Source organism: Syngnathus leptorhynchus, chromosome 2 (assembly GCF_054491065.1).
Source record: "Syngnathus leptorhynchus isolate UIUO chromosome 2, UIUO_Slep, whole genome shotgun sequence".
In the NCBI taxonomy this organism is placed as follows: Eukaryota; Metazoa; Chordata; class Actinopteri; order Syngnathiformes; family Syngnathidae; genus Syngnathus; species Syngnathus leptorhynchus.
The window spans coordinates 18,868,550-18,893,101 of NC_141196.1; the positions used below are offsets into that span (position 1 = coordinate 18,868,550).

Sequence of the window (24,552 nt, forward strand, 5' to 3'; positions counted from 1 at the left end):
AGAGTTTTCAACAAGAGCATCTGTTGGGCTATTATCATAAACCTGCACGCACCCCCATGCTCCCGCTTCTTCTTCTTCACACCCCTCCCTCTCTTTTTGCCAACTCCCAGTCCATGCACACTTACTGACTTTGGGGGGAGGTGGCTTTTCTGTGACCTAGTGGCTCCGAGATACATAAGCCACATGACCAGACAGCCTCCTTATCCGAGGAGTGCAGGACTTCCAGAGACACTCACAGCTCCACTGAACTTGGCTGCTCATTTTCTGACACACGCTGTGGGGGAGCTTGGATAGAGACGTGCCTCCAGTCATTGGAGTGGAGCTGTCACATATAACACACAAACACACATTTAGACAACACTCATTTCTTACACACACACACACAGAGCAAACAGTCTCTTTCATTCTCTCTCAATTGCACACTCTCTCTCTCTTTCTCTCTCTCCTCCCTCCCATCCACACACACACAAACACACACACATACACAGCACTACAGTATATCAGCGAGCGACGAGCGGCGAGCCAGAGGGGAGTGCAGAAATGAATGTGAAGATTCTGACGCTGGTGATTGTGCTCCTGGTGTCTCTGCTGTGTTCTGACAGTGCTGGTGAGTAGAAGCGAGGCACCCCTCACGCACCTTCTCTTCTTTTTCCTCCCTCTTCTATTTCTGTCCTGTCTGTGCTGGTGCAAGCTGATCTGTGTTTGTATGTGTGGTTGATCAGTTACCCAGCGTGTGAGGGCTCTCAGCAGGCTTGTAGGAGCACCTGGCCGGGTACAGTACTGCACTGCAGTGGTTCACAAGGCTTCAACTTGAATGTTGTTCTCTTGGCTTAGGTGCATCATTATCATCCCTCATGAATCCCCCCCCCCCCCTCCGTCTCACCTTGATGTGAAGCCAAGCTGCAAATGGAGTACCGAGGGCTTGTGTGCGTGGGGTGATGGATGCATGGCAGACTGTTGTTATGAAATGTAAGCTTCGCATGGCACATGTTCCACAAGCCCGAGAGGGAATCTTGACAAATTGGCAGCTTGTGTTCCATCTGACCTGCATTGCATGATGATTATTCAGTGACTTTGATTGTGCAGCAGAGCAACACGCTGCTCATGGAAGCATCCTGCACTGATGATAATGAGGATGGTATAATTGTTGTAAGGGTTGGTGGGGAGAACACACACACATCCCAGATGTGTGGATCCTCTCTCCCGGGATTCGGTCTTGACGCCTTGCCACGGTAAATTTCCGTAAAGTGCCACTGGAGCTATTGTTGGACTATATATGGATGCCTGTGAAGTCTAATATTGCACATTATTGCCTCGGAAGGGTTTAAGGGTGGCTTCTTTGAGGGGAGTGATGGGCCAAGCTTGCAGATGTGATGCAGGTAACACTGTAGTGTGAAGAAACAACAGTTAGGCCTTGTGTAAACGTCCAAGCCATTCTTGGGATTATCACCTACCTCCCAACTACAGTTGCGGGGAAGACACACACACACAGGCTATAAGCGATATAGGCTGTGAGAGGTGATTGAGTCCAGACTGATTACAGTGATAAGGCAACATTCTGACTTTAGATAGAAAAAGAGAGGCTGTGCAACCGGGATGCTGTCCATTCTGCGATATTGATCCACCAGAGCGGCACCATCCACTTCCCATGCTTCCCTGCACATTTGCCGTACAGCGACACACGCTATTTTTGTCTGACGCTACTGGGCGCACGACTAAATGGGAAGCAATTATCTAGCATCATGGCCAGTGTCGTTTTTCGCACCCCTGTGTGTGGCGAAGCGTGTTCGGCGCCTCGCGAAGCCCCCCGGTGGAAAAAAAAAAGAGCTTTTCACCACAGCTTATCCTTCTTAGTGTTTGTTCCAGTCATGCCGCTTATGTGCTTCCCATTCCTACCCCTCCTTACCCTGGGCTGCTACTGTGGAGTACCAGCGCTCCATTGATGGGGAGGAAACGAGAAAAGGGAAGCTGGTAGAGATGAAGGGAGGCAAGAGTGTTGCGACGGTGATGGGTGTGGGGAGGGATGCTAGCTGGAGTGTGTCTGCTAGGCACAAGCAGCATGCGTCGTCGTGGAAAGGTGTCAGAAGAAGCTCCTACGTGTAGGCAGTGGGTGTGAAGTCTTTTATCTTGAAACAAATGCACTTCCGATTTATTGGGCATCTGTCTCAGCCGTGTGAGCGTCTGGAAATTGAGGTAAAATGCAAAAGGAAGGAAGGAATTAAAGCGTTGAATAATGAATTGAGACCCATTTTTTAGATTTATACTTTAAGGAGTCTTGAAGTCAGAGGTTTTCTGGAAACTTTTCATCATCTTGTCATTCAAAAGTTTGATTAATGGTAGAATTGTTTACAAAGATTCACAAGCAAAACTGATGGAAAAACTGTAAATTACATGCCAGGCCAATTGTTAGTAATCCCACCATGTGAAGGAACATTTGGTCATATTTAGAAGATAATCGGTTAATCAATCTAGGACTTGAACAAAAAAGTCCAATTCATAAAGCTTTTTTCCCAAAATATAAAAATCATTTTAAAGCATGCTGTGCTTCGACACTAGACAAAGACAAGGAAATATATATGAGAACAACTGGAATTTTGCTGTCTTATTTAAGAAGCTTAAATGTGATTGGTTAATTCCAAAAACATCCACACCCAAGTTATGAGGCAAGTTAATATGTATACCACATTCTTGCATCTACAAAATGCTTTACATAAAACATAAAAGAACTATGGAAATAGAAACAAAGGTTAGACATTGAAAAAAAAAATACTAATGATTAAATTTAATCAGAAGGCATGAAAGGGTGTGCAAACTTGTGAGACGAAATTATTTATGTTTTTTGTTTATACTGCAGAAAAATAGTTTTAAAAAAATCCATTGAGGTTGTAGATTACATTGACGCCAAAAGTTTTGAAGTGATTGCTCTTCAACTCATTTATTACGCCACAAAAACTTGTCAGGGTGGGCAGCTATCTTATGTCCACTGTAAGTAGATATTTGATCCTGATATTGCATTATCAGGTGTACCACCCACATAAGTACATAATTAAAAAAATCACTTGATGAGTACAAGCGGTCCTTTTTTCTTTTTTAGCTTGTCAAATACCAATTTATGCCTTGGGTTTTTACAGACAACCCTTTCAATCGTTTCCACTCTCTAAAACACTGTTGCCATGAAAACTAATGGTCAAAAAGGCACTTGTAAAAAAAAAAAAAAATAATTCAATGGTGTTGTGGAAATGGTACCTGAGCGCCTTGTAAAATTCTAAATCATCTAACAAAAAAGGAGCAGTGGCCTTCTGCGTGTAATACTACCATCCTCAAGATGTGCACTTCAATTACCCATCCTTGAAAAGCACTCTGGCTCAAGAGAGGGCTCCAGCTTTAGACATGTGGTATCCATAATTCATCCCCGAGGCCGATCACTCTTTCTCGCTCTGACTCTCAAGACGTAAACAGTCCTTCCTTGTGTCTGTCGCATGAGCATCCATCCTTTTCTCTGCACCCCATAGCAACACATATGGCAGCAGACACACACACACACACACACACACACACACACACACACACACACACACACACACACACACACACACACACACACACACACACACACACACACATTGATGTAATTGTGCTAGCTGAGTTAAACAGGTGAGGTAGTCATGAAGCCCTGATGGGCTGTGCTTTTATCTGACCGAGAAATCGACTGCCTGGAAAGCGGGCGATATCATGTGAGCCTGTCAGCGCTGCTATTATTCCGTATGAAACTTTGATGTACTGTTGGGGCTGGACGCACGTATAAGGCACCGCAGTGCAGCGTGCTCATATGATCATCCCAGTGTTACGGGTCAAACTACAGCCAAAAACAGTATGTGAGGTATCTCACAAGGGGGCAGAAAACAGCGCCTGGTCTGGTCTGACTGGCAAGTGTAAATCATGTGGGGCGTGCTAATGCAAAGAAGGTGTTTGTGCTTTTGGATCTAATTACGGTCACTGAGAAGAGAACAAACGCAACTAAACATTTCCAGATGCTCGGGAATATCTTAATAAGTGCTGTATGATACGGAAGAGCCGGTGTGGACCAATGTTATTATGGGATTTTTGAAAAAAGGAAGGTGGGGAACCAAAATATTAGAAACAGTGATACAAAATGATGTACAATGATGATGTCGTCATTTGGATATGTGTGGTGTTTAGTGGCAGTGAACTCAAACTTCAAATTTCTTTGCGTCACAATAAGCAGCATTTTCACAAATATTAAACAATTCATCAAAACTGCCACTCCTTGTTCAAGTTTACTGTCACATTAGCCATAAAACACACGTTACACAATCACACGTGTATTTAAAACAACCATATAGGAAAGTCCTCCCAGCCGAAGGCTCACAAATAATGTAAAACGACATTGACATGCTAACAGGTTGCATCAATAGTTTTAGGAGCAATGATATTTGAATACAAATGGTGGACCAACACATGTTGACAGATAATATAAGGCATATATTGTTTGTCCTCTACACAAAATGACTAATATGATTGCATCTTACTGAGTGGTAGTAGTAGTAGGACAACTACTAGTAGTAGTACCAGCAATCTTCTTTGTTTGTGTATGCAGGACTGTACGGTATTATACTCGCTCCTGGTGGCCACACCAGAAGGTGATGCATAATGAATTGAATTGAAGCATTAATGATGCTCATGATGCTCAAACTATTTATTTCTTTTACATCCTAGCTAATTATATAATTACTCTATGGTTTTATACAGTACAATATTATAGAGTGCTACTATTTACATTTTCATCTTTTTTTTCATCGTTCGACTGGTGGGATACAATGCTTACCACTTTTGATCATCATTAATTGTTTTTGTGAATGCAACATTAGTCACCAGGAGCCTACTGGATTGAGACCAGATGGACCTAATTTTGTGGCCTAGTGTTTGAGGTGGCCTCCCAATGGAGATGTTCTGGGCTCAAATGAGCAGATTTTTAAAGACATGCAGACGTCTGCATAATATTGGCTGATGCGAGCTGAGTGAATGGCACCCACCATTGCTCCGGAGCAAGTGAGAATTAAGGAAGCGTTTTAGAGAAAAATCACGCGTCATTTGGTCGGGATATAAGGCTAACCTTTGCGCCGACGCACCCTGGAGATTCTTGAAGACTTTGGCATATGTGAGTGCCGTGCAGCCATAATGCAATTCAGAAGCCTTTCACTGAATAAATCTACTCACTTAGATCTTCCCTGGAGAGCCAATGCGGCGGAGGGAGGGGAAAAAAAGAGCAAAGACAAGTTAAAAAAGAAAAGCTGAGGGACTATAAAATAAAAAGGCTATATGGGATCTTGCAGGGTTGTCTCATCAAAAATCTCACAGATGGTTATACTGTAGCCAGAGGAAAGCTGACACTTATTGTGGTGACATGTGGAGCACTCCAGACCCTTATGGGAACTACAGTAATACATTGAGACTCAAGTTCAAATTGTTCCACGGTCACACTCGTAACTTAAAACATCATCTTCCAATCTGTTCCAATCTTGACCAAAATTGAAAATGTGTTTTTTAGGAAGGAGAAAAACATTTAGATAGACAGAACGATAGACAGATAGACAGATAGACAGATAGATAGACAGATAGATAGATAGATAGATAGATAGATAGATAGATAGATAGATAGATAGATAGATAGATAGATAGATAGATAGATAGATAGATAGATAGATAGATAGATAGATAGATAGATAGATAGATAGATAGATAGATAGATAGATAGATAGATAGATAGATAGATAGATAGATAGATAGATAGATAGATAGATAGATAGATAGATAGATAGATAGATAGATAGATAGATAGATAGATAGATAGATAGATAGATAGATAGATTGATTAGAATTCTTGCTTTGAATTGCAAGTACGAAATCAATACATAAGTGCTGTACGGTGGTAGCGAACTCAATTGAACTCAAAAGCAGCTGTTTTGCAGAGTCAATAATTCTTCAAAGAAGAGGCTTCAAGCTGTTTGATTTCATTCCTTAATGAAGTTTACTGGCGAACTAAACATAAAAGAAAGAATTACATGTTCATTTAAAACAACCACACAGCTCGTCCTTAGTAAAAAAAAATTTTTTGCTCAATGCTAACAAACAATGCAAAATTCCTTACGACTAACAAATGGCATCAGTGTTGTCTCATCGTAAGCCTTTAAGCAACAGATATTTGTACACAAATTGTGGAGAAATACATGTAGACAATGTAGTGGATGAATTGTCATCTCCATGAGTAAAACTGCCTGCCATGCTCATCGTGGCAACAAAATTCCTACGTTCCATTGGCCGTGACATTGACGCTCACTTGCACGAGGTTGATGTATTTTGATAAAAGTGTGTGACATTGGAACTATTATTTTAAGTGTTACCTTGATTTACAAGTGGCCCAATTTGCAAGGGTTTAGAATTACAAGCCTTGGTCAATTCTTCTTCCCTTTATGTTGTGAGCAAACAATACAGTAAACAAAACAATGTGAGCTAGAGTGTTAGCCTTTTATTGAACGGGACCTATGGTCAAATTCATGAATTCATAATGAGAACACTTGCAAAAAGATGCTGTTATACAACTTGCTGCCACGTCAAATAACAATCTCAAGTACCTAAAATCACTCACTAGACCACACCCTTTAAAGCCACAAATCAGTTTGTGCAATCATTACAAATCATAAAACCAGTTTATTTATTTGTATCATTTAAACCACTTTTGAAATATTTGTTTGTATGAAAAACTGTGGTATTTTTCTTTCTTAAAAATATCTCAGCAAAAATTGTATTTTGGAATTGATTCGTAGCATTTCCACTCATTTCAATTGGGTATTTTTACATATACAAGCACTTTAGGAAATTTAGTTATGTGATTAGTTACAGAACAGTTTAAACCTATAAATCAGAGTACCATGTATGCCGCCTTTAACAATCAAAGTGCATAACCTGAGCTGGGCATGAAGCCGTATGGAGTGGAGTGGGTCAAGTTCTGGCTAACCAGACCTCATGTGATCTTGCCGTCCCCCCTTAATAAGAGTCAGACAGTCACCCCACTAACAGCTTTCCACCAGTGCCCAATGAAAATATTATTTACGACCCTCTGTTTGAACATTAAGTGTTTATACATTTATAGCAGTAGCCCTGGCAGATTTAATTCCTGATCAAGATCTGAGTAGACACTTTTATTAACAAGCTGTCAGATCACAGAATAAATATTGTGCTCTTTAGGAATGTAGGTGCTTTAATTGCCTTCAAACTCAATTTCAAAAGACTGCAAAGAATTGCTTTGGACGTGTCATTTTTTGGTAGAAGCCCATTCATGGTTTATGTTGAGGCTCACAAATTCACATGTGGCTAAAAGCAACTCACAGCTGGTTGATCTTAGTCTGCAATAAAGATGCCAGTAAAGAAAGGCGATCCGACCGTTGTAGTGGGATTCGGTCTCAGGTTTTAACGTTCCCCTGCGGGGGATGCGTGACGGGGAGCTTTGGGCAACATGTTTCCATCACTAAGCTATTGTGGCGTCTCTCGAGTGGTTTCAAACTGTCATGTTCGCAGTGTTTTCTCTTTGAATGAAGCGTTTGAAAATCATAACATCCCTCTCGTTCCCTACACAATTGGAGATCATTCGTATAGAGTGAAATCATACATTATTCATTGCACTCGTCGACACATTGGAATGCATGTGTTGTTGACTATTTTACATGTTATAATCTTGTCGGTCAAATGACCTGCCACTGAATAATAGTGGCGGTCGAGCCAACGCACAGGTGGGCCCCTCGCCAGTGTTAGGGAGAATGGAAACAGATGTTTATAAAATTACCAAAACCATTTATAAACATTTATCCACATAATGAAAACAGTTTATTCCAAGCGAGACCTTGCAACACCGGTGACTGTCACTGAGTTAACCTACCATCTCTATTCATCTCATTTATATCTTTTCTTTATTTATGAATCCATTCATGTCATATATGACAATGACTTCTAAAGATATTTAAGTTAAACTTTAGAATAAGCACAACTACATTGGTAGCTATGGTTCAAAGCGAGCATCATTTTACACCCATTGTGTCCAGGTTGGGCATCTGAGCCAACGCTATTCCTCCAGTGACGCAGTCTGATGCAACGTAGCTGCTATTTCCTGTCATCAAAAGTGTATATACAGTGTACTGTGGGGAGAGCCAAGGCCCCTGCATAGTGACATTTCCCTCCTGTTTCTCCTCCTCCAACCTGTCAAATGGCAGTAGGCAGGTTCACAGCCCAAGAGGTGGGATGATGATGACACAGGAGAGAGCCGGGTTGAGTTTTGCTTTGTCCTTGACATGCCATCTTTAAGGATACTCTCAGACAGCATCACAAATGTGGATGCAGCCGACTTCAGTACTGTTCCTCAAGATCTAACATGCACTACTGCACACTGGTGGTCAAACTTCAGCTGTATGGTGGCAGTGAACTCAATTCAAGCCACTTCAGTTCACAAAAGTAGCAGTTGGGCAAAAGGTGAACAATTCATTCATAATAGGCTTCAAGCTTTTAATGGCACTCCAAGTTGAGATTTACTGTATAATTAAACACAAAAGCAACATTTAGCCATTGCGTATTTAAAACAACACAGTTATTCTTTAGCAAAGTATGCTTACCTTATTGCTAACAAACAACGGAAAAGATTGTTGACATGCTGATGGTTTGCACGGATATTTGGACACAAATGGTGGGGCAACACATTTAGACAGTTAATATGACAAATTGACAATAGTAACAAACATTTTTCTTTCACTATGATAAATGAATAATATTACAGCATCTTCTTGGGTCAACAGTTGTTTTTTGTTTATAGTTGTAGAAGAAAAACTATTTCTCTTTTCTTTCTGTTTGTTTCCATGACTGGAACATGATGGGTGTGGTGCTCCTTCAATTACGCCCTGACAGATCACATATGTCTGATGCCATAGCCCTGGCCAATAGTAAGACAGTAGTAATTGGTGTCGAGAAGTATTGTGAGGTGATACATTTGGACTGAGAGACTAAGATTTTTGTACGTTGGGGAGGAGCTAAATTTAGCCTGTGTTTTTAGAGGAGAGTCCTGCCACATGTTTTCAAGTCATAATCTAGAAGTCATTTATTTTGAAAGGTAATGTTGGTAATTGTATTTTAGATATGAGTGTTTAGATTGTGACACATTTATTTTAAACTATTAATGCACTGATTATATAGACTTCAACTGCAACCATCTTCCACAACTGTTTATCATGTTTGGGCTGGCAGCAGGGCCGGCAAACTCAAATTTTGTTCTTCATCAGGGAAAAGTTTGAGGATTTATTTAGTTTTGCTGCTGGAGTACAGAAGCCCCCAACTTGTAGTAACCTTGTAGCCACAAATTCACCCCTCCAACTAGAAGTGTGACTGCAAATAAAGCGACAGGCAGTCAAGTAGCGAGGAGAGTCGAGAGCTTCATTAGCCAGCTCAGTGCTGCTGCCGGCGGCACTTTGAACTGGTAGTGCTCTGATCATCAGCGCGCACGCCATCTCACACCTCATCATTTCATACGCTCGCTACTTTGGGCACAAGGCAGGCAAGGCTGACTCACAGGGACATCTGCAGAAAGTAGTGGGCTGCTTGTTTTTCATCTTAATTTTCTCTGAACCTTCACACTGAGGGTACGGTGAGGGGTTGCGATAGAAAGCTGCATTAAACGGGAGAAACTTTTCATGCACTTTGCTTTCCTAATGGACAAAGACGGCCTTCAGCTCGGCCACAAGCGCAGCATTATCATAGCGCAACAATGCTGCATATCAAACAGCCCCCAGCCGAAATCAAAGACGACACAAAACAAATGCTCCTGAGACTGCAGAGGAGGCTTAACATCACAGATAAAACGATCATTGATTCTAACTGTACCGTATGTTGGTATGTTAATGAAATCTGAGTTTGGAACAGGGGTGTCTAACCTTTTTTAATCAAGGTAAAATAAATTAAGGATGAAAGAGCCTCAACACTTCACTTTTAACACAGTAAAACTAATCAATCAGTGTAAGTGAGGATATTATTCTTTATAGTTTTGAAAATTGTTACTGTCTAGCAGAAATCTCACAGGGCAATGCAAATGTCCCCCGGATTGTCGTTTGGACCGCCCTGGATTATAATTTAAGATGATTGATCTAGCTCCGAATTGAGCGGCTTCATGGTGGTTGCCATGGTAACGTGGTCTGAAACTCAGCAATTGGTACCACTTTCTCCCAATGGCCAAAATTACTTAGGGTGAGGATGGAGGGGGGTCTGCGATGAGCATCAACTGGCTACCTGTTTGGACATCTTCCACTACGTGCAGGGTGGACGTGTGTGGCGAGGGATGACAAATCCCTCAATGTGTGGCTGTGACAGCGCGAGCGTTTATTTAATGCTAAGAGAATGTTTGGATTGTTCTAGCACAATTAACACTTCATCCCGGCTAAATAATCCTGATCCGCTAATGTGCTTATACCGTGGCAAGCATCTCTGCTTCGTCTGGCTGTGTGGGTTAGTGTGTCTTTGGTAACGATGCGGATTCACCGGCGAATGCCACTCGTCGCCTCTTAGTTAATGAAGAAGGGGAGAAGCAGGGTTGAGACAGCGGGTCTGCTCCTCCGACGTCACACGATAACCATGGCTACACCCTCCAGGGAACTCATTCTTCCTCTCCACAGCAAAGCCAATTGATGTTTGCTTACCCAGGAGGTTTGCACGTTGTCCGTATAATAGGCTGCAACCACAGAGCAGAGTTATTCTCTTTTTTACTATCCTTTTTATTATTCGCAATAATTGTAGGAACATAATGTAATTCTGCGGTTGCAGAGAGACAATCATTGATATGTAATTCTATTGTGTGACTAAAATAGACTCTTTTTACTGCTCATTTTTATCCTTCATTCAAAGGGATAATTAGAATTCAATCGAATAACTCAATGTTGGGAGGAGTGAACTATTATTTTCTCCAGCCCAAATGTCCAACAATGTCTGAATTAATGATTTTTCTGAAAAAGTGCAAAAGGTGCTCAGGGACACAAAAGCCTTTCTATGTTGCTCCAAACCAAGACGGCATCGTTCCATGTTATGTGGTGATGGCTCTCATCTTTAATAATCAGTGTCAACTCATTTCTGTCTTCATCATTATTGTCAGTGATAGCATTGCAAATACAAATTCTCAGGGAATTGCAAAATTCACTTCACCGTTACAAGTAGGAACAGTGTACAGAACCACTACTTTATCAAAAGGGGATACCTCCCTGACCTACATGCAATAGGTGAAAATCTGCACAATAGAGAGACCCACATGTAAAACATTCCTAAAAAAAAAATCTCCAATGTGCTTTAAACAAAAATGCATTCGAGCACCAAAATTATGAGCTACTTTTATATTCAATGTCTAAACGTGAAGTTGTGCCATTTATTTTTAAATATGATGCTTAAAGGGTTGTTTATATATTTGTTTTCCATTAGCTAGCAGACTAAAGACTTAACCTTGTGTTTGTTTGAAATCCACCACATGTATTTCTCCTCGTTTTAGATTTAATTTGACCATAAACTTCAACTGGAAGTGAAAGAGTTCGGGTTGTCTCTTTAATTGAAGAATTGCTCACTATTTACAGAAGTGATGCTTACTGTGGAGTGAATTTGGACAAGTTTACACATTAGTTGGGTTCAAACGGGATAGTAAAGTGGTATACACTTTTGACTTTAGTTCCTACTTAATACTTTTATACAACTGACTAGTGAACAGTCTAGGGTGTACAGAAAATGGATGGGAATCTATTTCCTGATTAATATGCCGAAGCGCCAAGTCACACTAATAGCCACACCATATCATCAAAGATTTGGTTGAAAAGTTGTTCCGTTTCTGGAAGTGGCTAAAATTTGGACAAATTGTAAAGGAAATTTCACTCCGATGACAACGTTCCTTCTTCTGCTAGTTGTTTGTTTCCACATATCGCCAGTATATCTACAGCGTGTGTCACAGAGATGTCAGATAAGCGATGCAAGCAGCGTAAAGTGAACATGGCGGACAGATTAAACGCTTGTTAGGGTCTTATCCGGCCGTGAGTTTTGATCAATGCGATTGCGACACAGTTGATTCACCATTGACGCAATGTAGATGAGCAGCAGGCAAGATGGGAAAACAAACGCCCATTAAGATCCAAGAGATGATCAATCAGAGAATATTGAATGTGGATTAAATGTCGATGGCCAATGCAAACTGTGTTTGTATACATTTACTGCGACCTAAACTCTGAACACAACACCTCTGTGTGCTCGCTGCAATCGTTTCTCTCGCAGTCTTGTGTAAGTTAATCTGCGCTGCACTAATGACAGAAAAATGTGTGTTGTCGCTCCATTTACAAGCGCAGACATTTGTTATGAGGTTGTTTTGGCAGTCGGTTCACACAAATCAGCTTTACGACTATTCATAAGCAGCTCTGGCCCATTGGCAGCACTGTGGTGTGCACTTTGTTCTCGCCTGCCATGAGGGCAGCTGATGAACTCGGCGTTAAACCAAAGAATGGCCATTTTTCTTCCCTGGAAGTTATATTTTGTATCCCTAAAGGCTGCGGTTCTGATGATGGACTGTTGCAGTAACAATACAGAGGAGCTGTCAATATTCCTCTTTGCACTGGGCCGTGATAAGAAGGACAGCACGGCATTTGATGAGAGGCAACGTATCGCCTCAGGATGTGTTTGGAAACCAGGGCGGCGAATCAAGCAGCTCATCTTGACAGTGACAACTATTCCCCAACCTACTCAAACTTAATTTGCATTCAACTCGAGCATGCTACATCCATCTTTGCAGAAATAACATCCAGTCATTCTTCAATTTCCGAATATATTAAACTTTAATTGGAGAATTAGCAACAGGATGAAAAGAGTTCAGATTTGGTGCAAAGACAGAAGAGGGGTTCCAAGGTCATCAGCTAAGAGGTTTACTATTGTCAGACATATGTTATCCAGTTCGTTTTGTGCTTTACCAGCTCAGAAGAAACACGAGTATCTCTCCTGGGAAAAGATTAAAGAAGATACTACAGGGACTGCTTCCAATTTCAGGGCAATAAAACGGATGACATATCCTTGTTTATGGAGATGAAATATGCAGTGGATATACACACACACACAAATATATATATATATATGTATATATATATATATACACACATACATACATAGTACATATATACACATTCTGCCATTGCAAAAATCAAAAGGCTTGTATGTAACAAAGCTACTATGTGCTATTTTGCTGTCTGTTATAAGTCACATCGCAACACTTTTCTTACTGGCTGCACGAGTCAATCTATACTGCCAGTCTTATCACCGGCCACAGGATATTTTAGCAGCTTTCATTACACTTCTCTCTCTGTTTTGACGCAATGGATTGATTGAGATTGGACAATACGTTGCTTCCAGTGCACAGCAATTACTGACAGGCTGCTGTGGCAGTGGACATCTAAATTGTCTCATTGCGGCGCTGGTGTGTGACAATATCAGCATCTGGGACAGGAGATGACTTTTGGTGCTATGATTGTGTTGGTCACAGTCATTTCGCAGATCCACTAGACATTGGGGTGTGACTGCAGGTATATGTGCAATACCAAACATTTAAGTGATGGTCAATTGTCAAAAAGTAGGAAATAGTCCAGAGTAGCCGATATTCCAAAGTCACCAAAATCTGTGATAACCTTTCCAATGTCATCAAAACCGTCCCATAAGAAACCACCATTCGGTATTATTATTAGGCCAATTGTTTTTTCATTTGTCTTTGAGGCACGAATATGCACCTTTATAATTTAAAGTGGTGAAAGCATATAGTCCATGTGATTAAAAGTGAGACCTGAACTATTTCAGCTAGTTCTGAGTCTAAATACTGAGTCCAATTGACAGAGAAAAGTATAAATCCTTCCAGGATGCTTCAGTTTGCCATAAAACCTACCTAAACAACACACGTATTAACAATCAGCCTCAAGGATTGGAAAAGAATTATCAGAATATTTCAAGAATCTGTGAATGTTCATCTTTCACTGCATCCAGGAATAACAAAAGGATAATGTGCAGATTAAAGCGCCTTGCGGGAAAGATGGGCTTTAAATGCGGAAATATGCAACAGATTTTCGTTTCTCTTGGTCTATGAATTAGCCTAGTGTTCTGCCACAAATATAGCGTGTAATGTGCTTGCTAAGGGGGATTAGTGTGGAAATGGAACTCGAGATGTCTAGCATTTCAGGGATAACACGTAGAAAACACTCAATGAACTAGCTCACTCATACAGTTAACGAATGCCATTCAGATGCTTTCAGTTGTTCTTTTGACATTTCTTTCAGTATGGTATAGCTGAAGGTTGTGAATCATAGGAAATGATTCAAAAGGCTTTGAACCACACATAAAATCAACCTTGGGGACCCTGGAGAAGATTGTTTAGTGTTGTATGCAGCTTCCACTTACATTATAGTAGGAAGGCTATGTGTAGTTTTTTTTTCACCCTCAAATTCAATTTACAGCTTGGTTCAATAATAATAATAATAATAATAGATCGGTTTTATATAGCGCTTTTCTAAACACTCAAAGCCGCTTTACATAGAAAATTCACACACACATAGACACACACACACACACACACACACACACACACACACACACACACACACACACACACACACACACAATACATTGGTTCTATTCCAACATAGCCATTGGCACATATTTTGTTTATATTTAGGATGGCATTTTAGTCATACATCTGGTAAGGACCCCTCTATCACTGAGGTTGCCCTCCCATTCCTAGGCTCGTAAGGAGAATCATCACCATGTTGCCAAAGTATCATTGGTAGAATACATACCTATTATTGAAAGGTTGACACCGAGATTTGGTTAGAAAAATAACAACAGTCCCAGCTGCTTAACCTTCAACAATGTCAGTTGTACTAAAATTGTTTTTAGTAACTTAATGCCAACCTTTTTTGTGACTTGAGCTGCTGTTTCCCTTCCAACCTCACCTCTGCAGTCCACCCTGTGACTTATCTCAAGCTGTGTCCTCAAGCAAGCCCTTGTAAAGGTTCCAAAGGTCACTCTTTAGGGAACTCTAAAAATGGTGCCAGTGTCTGTGAGCAAACTGGAATGTCATGACCCCATGTCAGTAGTTTCAATCAACTTTTGACTGCCCAGTGGGAATTAGTGTTCCCCCTCTTTCTATTCTAAAGAAGTCTTAGGAGTGCAGAGGAGATTGGTGAACTCAAATTGAATCAAGGAAGAAAGAGGACTGAATTGGTTTCCAATAAGACGATCATAAAGATCAGAATCATTACAACAATTCATACTCAGCGCTATGCATTAGGTTTTCATGTTGTACTATGTATTCTATGGAGTTTGTTCAAATTTGATATGAAGTCAATGATTACCATAAATATCCCATTACAAATGAGGGTGCTTTGGATCATTCCGTTTATGGCAGTTTGAGCACTCTGAGACACACCAGGGGTGGACCTAGGCATTTCGGCCAAAGGCTCTTACTTTGCCAATGGATGAGAACATCTGGGATTACTCTCAAACACGCCTGTGTTCACACTCACACACACATGCACGTACACACACAAATACGCATACACACACACACACTGTGCGCATACACGCACACACAGAATCATCTCTAATCTTGGGACCAAACAAAGCGATTTGGTTGTGTCATTGTGAGATGTTTATTATAATCTACAGGCAGAGTGACAGAGACATGAAACACAAGGGATGGGCTCGCTTGATTCGGCTATGTAAATCTGCTCCGCATTAGCTAGCACCACACACTTGATGGACAATGATGCTTGGTGGGCTCTTCATACACACATACAGTACATGTCTCATGGTGCATTATCCATTATCCTTTTCTTCCACTTATAATAGACTATCATCCAAATGTGATATTCATACGAGTGTTTTGGAATTATTGGTTTGTTTATTTATGTCTGTGTATGGCTCCCACAGGTCCAATGGCCTCCACGGAACATGGCAAAGAGCTTGAGGAAGCAGCTCCAGTGAGAAAGCTGGTGCAGCAAAGCCCTTTGAGGAGCGGTCAGAGCCACAGACCAGGCGGATGGAAGCGGAGACGCCCACGGCCCCGCCTTTCCCACAAGGGGCCAATGCCGTTCTAGAGCAAGGTGAGGTTCAACGCTCATAACATTTCTTCGACAGCATTCAGTCACTTGGAATGTTTCTGCTGATGAAAGAGTCTAAATATTGAAACTCTTACAATAGTACCAGAATGTCTGCATTCAACACAAGAATGCCATTGTTGACTTTGTTGACAGATTAATGAATTTACATGCCTTCATTGTACAACAAAGGTGGGTCTTGCAACAATGTCATTCATTTAATCATACGGGAGATTGATATTGTTAGAAACCTAACCTTTGGGTTCATTCCACTAGAATAAATAGGTTTTGTTCATTTGGTTAAGTCAATTAAAACCCTTAAACAAAGATAACACTTTCAAGAGTTTGGTTTCTCGTCTTAACCTCCAGCGCTTAAAAGAATGTTTAACTTTGCTGTCAAGTCAAACAACCCGTCGTGCGAATAATCTTTTATCAAAAATCTGAGACAATATTTTACTTCTCACCTATTCACAGTTTGATTTTCTGAGTTGAACCAAAGCAAGCTCCCTTTATTTCAAAAGAAAACAGATGAGGCGTCACTGAGAAACTAAAACATGCTAAGGCAACATGATCAAATGTACAGTGTATACATATGCTTGGCCTATGCACTCGCCAATGTTTGCACATTGCACAAAGCAACAGCAACATATACGTATGTATGCATACAGAAACACAAGATCCATTAGGGAATCTTTCCCAAATGTGCTAAGAGACAGGGGAACTCTCTCAGACACCATTTCCTCCTCAGGGGGTGCCATGTAGACAACACTGACCTGTAAAGGGCCGTCATAAATTCAAGCCGAAGTGAGACGAGGCTGCAACCCGCGGACGTCAAGGCATGGTTAATTCAGCTGAAAGAAAAACGTCCTACATTGTGGACAGCGTGACAAATATTTTAAAATCCACAGAGAATTATGATCTTTATTGTGTTTTTCTATTTATGTTTTGTCAAACTTCCTTTATGTTGTGCCTTCCATTCAGGACGCTCAAGGGCGCAGAACAATAGTTAACAATCATTCAGAAGTAACATGCATTTGACAGAACATTGGTCACCCGGTCTTCTTGGTCAAACAATAATGAAAGAGGGAACCCTCAACAACTTGTGAGTGTTCAGTGTTTCCAACACAATAAGGAAGTGGCTCTAAAAACTGAATGGTTCATAAATTACGATGCTGTCTCTGCAAACATCATTTAACACTCCTCTCTGGTTCAAAGTCTGTTCATTTAAAGACTTATAGGAAGAGTAAGTTGTCTATGCAGTTAAGAGGCTTCGCAGTCAGTCCTCTATATGAGGCTACGGGAAGTGAAGTTTTACTACGCGCAGTTCAAGCTGGCATCAATTGCACAGGTAGACTCGTAGCATCAGTAAATTAGTTTTAAAGAGGAGTGCAAAAGAGACAAGCTCATCTACACTGGATGACAAGTCATCACTGAGTATCCCTCAATTTAAGGAAAATAAGCAAATATTTTTGCTGCATTCCAGAGTTAACCCAGGGTATGTTTGGTTGAAATCTTCAATGGCAAGATTGTGGCTCATTGGAACGGTGGTCTGAATCCACCACTAAATCGGACTGATGAGAATGTACTGCAGGGCCTCATAGTCAGCCTACAGAAATGATACCTAGCTCTTCAGTAGAGTTTGCACTTTACACCAGGAAAGGATACAACTAGATGATGAGCTACGACACTAGACAACTCATTCAGTACTATTGCACAATCCAAAATGCATCTACGGCCAAATAAAAAAATGATGTCTATAAGTTGAGGTGATTATGGTAGATGGTGGTACCAATCTACCAGCTGTGTCATTTATTAGCATCTCACCATCCTAATGTCCGAGGAATATTGGACAGATCATCTTTTATTCTTCAAAACACCACAGGCGATGTGAAAGTTTCCTCTTGACACATTCCAGATGTGAGATGAAAGACTCTTGATCGCAAGCTCTAACATTCAAACATTCCGCCAGGCCAATATTATAAAAGCCAAGCCACTAAACGACAGAGAGACGACAGGATATTACACATTTTGAAGCCACGGGCGATTTTTGAAGGCCTATTTGAGAAAGCTTAGAGCTGGAGTCCTACAACGATTTCTCCATTTAGAAAAAATGAAAAGTAGTCCAGCAACTCCTCCTTTGGAATGAGGGGTATGACCTCAAACAGTTGTAGTGAGATCATTCTGAGGACCCAGCAAACAAAACAGATAGTGTATACAACTCAGATCAGATACACGCATGTCAATTCACTGGGCATGACATGACTGCAGAACTATGCCAACTTGAAACAAGAATGGGCCCTTATCAGTTAAGGTAACTTGTTTTCTTGCAACAGAGCTCCAACCCAAGGGGAATCTCTGGAAATGATCGCAGACTGGATCGAAGATAAAACGCCAAATAAAGATAACAGATATCCCTTTGGACAAGTGCTGATCCTGTGTCCCAAGTGTAGAATAAGGATGGGTTTGTGTTGTACATGAGACATATACTGTAGAACTCTTTGAAGCAAAGACCCATGGAATCTGGTTGAGACATGTCTGGATAAAGCTCTACTTTACTCTTTCTTCAAATGTAAGATAACATGCGGTGCCACACACAGAAGGTTCTGTTCGATGTGGTCCAAGGGGGCACACTTATCAAACAGGAAATTTAAAAGTCTGCATGACTCATGAACACACACCAAAAAAAAAAAGAGTGCACATTTTGATGACACTTCTGTGTTTCTCTTTTTCAGGCACTGCTTTAAGCGCCATCCCCCAGGTTCTGATTTCTATGCTCTTCCTTTGCCATGGGGGGCCTTGCTGCTAAGGGCCTATGCTTGCCCAGCCTGAAGAGTGATGTCCATAGCACCTGCTGGTTCTTCAAGCAACTCTGTCCACAAGAAAAAAAAAAAATCAGGACAAGCCGCTCAACCCTTAGCTCTAAGGAGGAACGAGGGAGGGCAGTGATGGGGGGGTGGGGAGTTACTGAGCCCCTAGCCATCTGATTCTAATCCTCCGTCACCCTAAATGACTTGATCTATCTCTGTCTTCGCCCAAATGTTGTTTTTCTTTACCTATCATTTGCTTTTTAGACACTAATCATAGCAGTCTCCTTGAGAGTCTTACACATTTAGCATGACATGGTTCAGACTCTCTCTCTAAGAGCATCTGTCACTTCTCCCGTGTAATTTTCCTGTCAATGGAATCTAAGGTTGGCCCCCAATTGTGTCACTGTGTAGCAGCTTAATGGCTTTTGCAAAGGAAGAAGGAGCTAATCATACAACAGTTAATTGGTCAAATATGATTAATTATTATTAATATGAATATATTGTTTGCTAGTCTGTATTTCTACTGCTTAAAGGAGTCAACAGTTTAATGAGCAATGAGAAAGGCAGGAATGTTGCATTTGACTGTGCTTTGCATTTCCTAATGCCATCTACATTCAGTTTCATTTTTGACAGAAACAATTGCACACATGTCCAAATAATCGACTTAAGTGGCAGAACTACTATATTTTGGAGATTCTATAATCTGAAGCTAGTTTGGTGTTCGGAACTGCACTCGAGGTCTCTGTAGCAGCATGTGTCAACTCAAATGAGTCTTAAACTCCAAATTTTATTTTCAGTTGTTGCTCCAAAACCCTACCACCTTCCTACCACACGACTGTTAACTGGCATTGCCAGTCTGTGCCACTTACAGGCTTGCCTTGCCTTTTAATGAAGTGCCAAATAATGAATCCACTCCAAATGCTGCCAGGGTGTGAAGAAATTACCTCTGCTAAAGTCTTGAAATACTGACACGCATTTGAAGCGAGGGATGAATCAACATTGGATCATATCATTTCAATTACTAAACCTCAAATGGCACTTCACCCTTGGCTAAATACTCCCAGTTTGGGATTATCGGAATTATACACCTTCAAGGGTGGGCATCTTCTTGATGCCTGGATTTGTTCCCCTGCATTACTTAGAAGAAAGTGTCGCAAATGAGAAACCTCGCAAGAGGCACACCCACTTTTACCTGGTTATTCCTTGACTCACGCCCCAAATCAAGATCAGTCTATCACAAATGGTCCTGCTGTCTAATCCTATAGTGACTTTAAACCTTTGACCAAACGATATGCCTTTGCATCATACTGGAATACATCACTGTTTATCTATGATCTCTGTGTTTAAGTCTTTATTTTTCCTCAGGGTGCTAGCGTAGGGGCTTGTACTAGATCAGTCTATCATATAAAACAATCATAGAGTTTGCAACATTTAAAGCTTATATCAGCATATTTTCGTAAACTTCATTACTCTCATTGCGTGTAGTACAATATAACCATGTAACCATGTCGTGGCCCTTTTAGGTGGTGATCTTTTACCTACATTGAGTTGGGTACAGTTGCCTTGCCAGTCCGCCAGCTCTTCCACAGCACAGGTGGTTAGGCTTTGATCCGTACCCTCATTAAAACGCTGAGTTAATCTTTCTCAGATGAATCTCCCCGAGGCTGACCGGGGCCACGTAGACTGAGCTCGTTGGTTAAATTGGCTTAGACTGGAACCTCAGCCTCGACCCCCCCCCCCTCCCCTCACTGCTCTCCGTCACTTCATAGTCAGCCTGGTTCAGTGTGTAACCATATCACTAAGACCTTTCACCGCCATTTGTTAGGCTTGAGGACCAAAGCACAAAACTGTGACTTAACTTAAACCCCAAGTCTCTTTGTTGCTGCATCTCATGCAAATATTGAAATCAAACAAATAGGCGTGTAAGGCTTCCGAGCCTTTATGAAGAGCGCATCAAAAATCCCAGTGGTAGTCAACACTGCCAAGATTATACCTTGATTAAAAATGTATTAAATCCTCGAGCACTGTGAAGCGTAATAATTCCAGTTCTGCTTTTTTTCCTTTTTTTTTTTTTTCATATCCTGCCAGACAGAAATGTCGATTTTATTAACGCTACTCGGGTGTGAGGTTGTCTTTGATGGGGGAAGATAGTCAGGGGACAGAAGTTTTGACGTCGGAAGTCGACTGGGTCACGACGAGGGGTTCATATTGATATCCACCACCCCACGCCCCATCTCAGAAGTTTTTGTAACTGGAGCTGAACGTCTGTATCCGCATTCTTCTTCATGAATGTATCCTCACCATCTGCACCAGCCGCGCTGCCCTTCAAGAGACCAGAGCAAACCAACGTCAACCCCATACGGAATCTTGCTGAATAAAAAATTCAAAGACAAATATCCCGCAGGTCCCAAGTATCTGGTTTGAAGTAATCTCAACAAATAAGCGTGGCTTTGCTCCAAGGCCTCTCTGCATGGGTTCGCCAGGCTGCACTTTTGCAATTACATTATGCTGCTGGAAAAATATGCCCTGAAAACAAGAGTCTCTTGGTTTGAAAAGGTTTTCCAGTGTGTTGTGACAATTCTATCTTGTCCGTTTAGGTTTTTTTTTTTGTCTAGCTGGTTGTCCAAAGCTTACCTTTTTGACTACAGTCTGAAACGTTGTATCTTTTGTGGATGTAACAAAATAGAAAAGTAGTCTGCAGCACAATATGTCGTGGACACGTGAAAGCTTTCAGGCATCCCTTTTTTTTTTGTGTAGATCGTAGCCCAGAGCACATCAGGTTAATGGGCCTTGTGGTGTGGAAGGACAAGCATGTTCAGGCTCAGGCTGAAACGGTAAACCAATACATTATGCTCGAAGAGTTTAACCATTTGCCCAAATGGTCTTTTGCAGCAAGAGAAACCATTTTTTGCCTCTCAATGTTTCCTCTCCGGTTCTTCTTCTCTCTGACCATCACAAGGCCTGAGTAATGTTTCTATGCACTTGTTAGCATGTTTTCCTTCAAGAAAATGTTGGTTCTGACACATTGCCCCCACATTTGTTTTTCTTTGGTCCATATCCATTTGACTTGGTGTAAGAATTTACAGTAGGTGTGTTACGGCTGAAGACACACATTTTGCAAAATAAGATCTGCTTAAATCCTAGATTCATTTCATACTTTCACTTACAAAATGATGCAAAATTAGAGACAGAAGATTGATATGGTCGAGTCCAAAATGCATCATGTCAGACTTCCATGTGGGTGCCATTCAATCCTGTGTATTCCAATCATCTGGGCCACCCAAAGGATGACTCTGTTTTTTTTTCCCCTCCTGTGGGAAACGACTATGATCTGATATTATCTCTGAGCTTGGCAAATGAGACTGCCTACACCTAGAATAGCACACAGGCCCCCCACCTGCCCTGATTTTGAAAACATTCTCCATCCACGTGAAAAGCATCATGCCCACCACGCGGGGAGACTTGCGGGCTGGCATAACAGTGTTATGAGGTCCCGAGCAGAAAGAAAATGTATTACTCCTACATTCAGTTTTAAGGTGTGTGCTCAATATTACTCACCAGGCCAAATGTACAGTCCCCTGTCTCTGTTTTGATGTTGAACTGGGCAAAAATAAATGACATAAATAAAATAAAACAAGTGTATCAGAAATGGTTGAAATACTGTGTACATATTTGAACTTTTGGTTTCTAATTTATAAAAGATAAGCTTTAGCTCTTGGAGTACTTATTTTCCCTTTCACGTGTAGCTTTGTGTTTTTATTTTCTATTTCTGTAAAGTGTGTAAATATATCTTTATGATAATAAGTAATATTAAAAATCTTATTTTAAGAAAACACGGTTTGGAGTCATTTTTGGCCAAGAAAAAAAGCTAACATGACATGGTCCCTTTTAATGCAGGTTCTGAGCGACTAATAGAGTAAGTTCACCATGAACACCGTCTTCTGTTGGAATGCTAGCAAACCAGCAAGTTAAAAAACTGGAACTGAATTCCTACCTGATGATGTTGATAAGTGAAACTAAAACCTTACATTAAAAAAATAAAATAAAATAGCAATAGATTCCTGCCTGGTTGATAGATTCCTGCCTGGTTGATAAATAGCTTTTATTCCCAACACAGAAAGAAAGAAATATTGTTTAATAAAGTGGTTAACTGAACAGCTTACATCTTGATAGATGCACTGAAATGTACAGACGTAAATAGTAAGAACTACTTACGGAGGAGGATTAGGGACAGTGAAGAAAAAAAAAGGGAGGGGGGTGACAGAAACTGACTTTTTTCTCTCAGAATTCCCACTTTAAAGTGATAATTCCCACTTTAAAGTCAGAATTCTGAGAATAAAGTCAGAATTCCCACTTTAAAGTCAGAATTCTGAGAATAAAGTCAGAATTCTGACTTTAAAGTCAGAAAGTGGGAATTCTCACTTTAAAGTCAGAATTGTGAGAAAAAAGTCAGAATCCTGTCACCCCCCTTTTCTTCGCTGGCCCTAATCCGCTTGAGTAACTACTAACTACTTCCAATTGTGAATATACCACCGTTATCCCAAATACTTGAACACCTTTCCTATTGCATTATTTGTGTATTATGGTTTACCTCCATGTCACTAGAGGGACTCTCATGCTTTGTCATGCATTGTACTGGGAAGCATATGAAAACCCGTTGTGAACTCAAACATGGCAGGGATTGACAGGAAGCCAACAGTTTTCGACCTATTGAATTGACTACATAGGGTTTAGTCAATACAAATAACAATAACCATAATAATCATAATAATATGACTGCAGCAATCAAATATGCAGAATTATGAATACAGAAGAGAAAAATCACTACATCATGAATTTTTACATAACATTTTTTACTTACTTTACGCATAGTTTTTGATGCCATCTTGTGCCAGCTTAGGTTTTTTGTAGAAAGAGCAGGAAAAAAAGCAAAATGTAAATTTGTGAAATGAAAACTTGCAAATAGGATTACATCAAATAACACACTCGTCTACAAAGTTTAATACAAGGATGAGTCATCTTGGACCGAGGAGAAAACAAAGTGAGAGTGTTGTTGAACAATAGGTGGAAGTATGCACTCGAACATTTAGATTGAAGTTTGCGTGCAAAACTATAAAAGAAAATGTGCCCCTTCATCGCCAGCTAAGAGCCTGTGTATTAGAATTCACTCCCTACCTTTTGGAAATGTAAATTAAGTGCTAGTCTGGTCAGGAGTCCATCCTGCTTAGACAGGTACAGTAGCTGGTGCAGTGCCTATAGCGCATACTAAGCATGCTAAGCTGCGCCTTCCTCATGAACGGCGCCTGCTAAGCATGCACTCATGCATCTGAAATGTCTCATACAGTACGTAATGTACGGACAAAAACATCTCTTACAGTGGTGACTGTAAAGAAATATATGCAATATATATGCAAGATATATGCAATTCTGTTTGTCTTAAATTAGGACTGACAGTTATTTTAAACCAAGAGAGGCAATAAGCCTCTGTGAAGAAGAAGCAGCTCAAGAGTTTGGTCACCAAGGCACCACTGACTGGACTATAT

The 24,552-nt window shown here is 40.8% G+C and overlaps 1 protein-coding gene across 1 annotated transcript; it reads left to right on the forward strand.

Moving 5' to 3' along the window:
- Positions 1 to 236: 236 nt before the first annotated feature.
- On the forward strand, positions 237 to 22,842 carry apln (apelin). Its single transcript, XM_085906552.1, has 3 exons — positions 237 to 607; positions 16,036 to 16,208; positions 18,935 to 22,842. Exons 1-2 carry the CDS (start codon positions 541 to 543, stop codon positions 16,200 to 16,202), a joined length of 234 nt encoding a protein of 77 aa, XP_085762678.1. The 5' UTR covers positions 237 to 540; the 3' UTR covers positions 16,203 to 16,208; positions 18,935 to 22,842.
- The last annotated feature ends 1,710 nt before the right edge of the window (positions 22,843 to 24,552 follow it).

Excerpts from the sequence above, each read along its gene's own strand:
- apln (XM_085906552.1), top strand. The coding sequence starts at position 541 with ATGAATGTGAAGATTCTGACGCTGGTGATTGTGCTCCTGGTGTCTCTG. Across the intron at positions 608-16,035 it reads GCTGTGTTCTGACAGTGCTG|GTCCAATGGCCTCCACGGAA; the intron begins GTGAGTAGAAGC and ends TGGCTCCCACAG.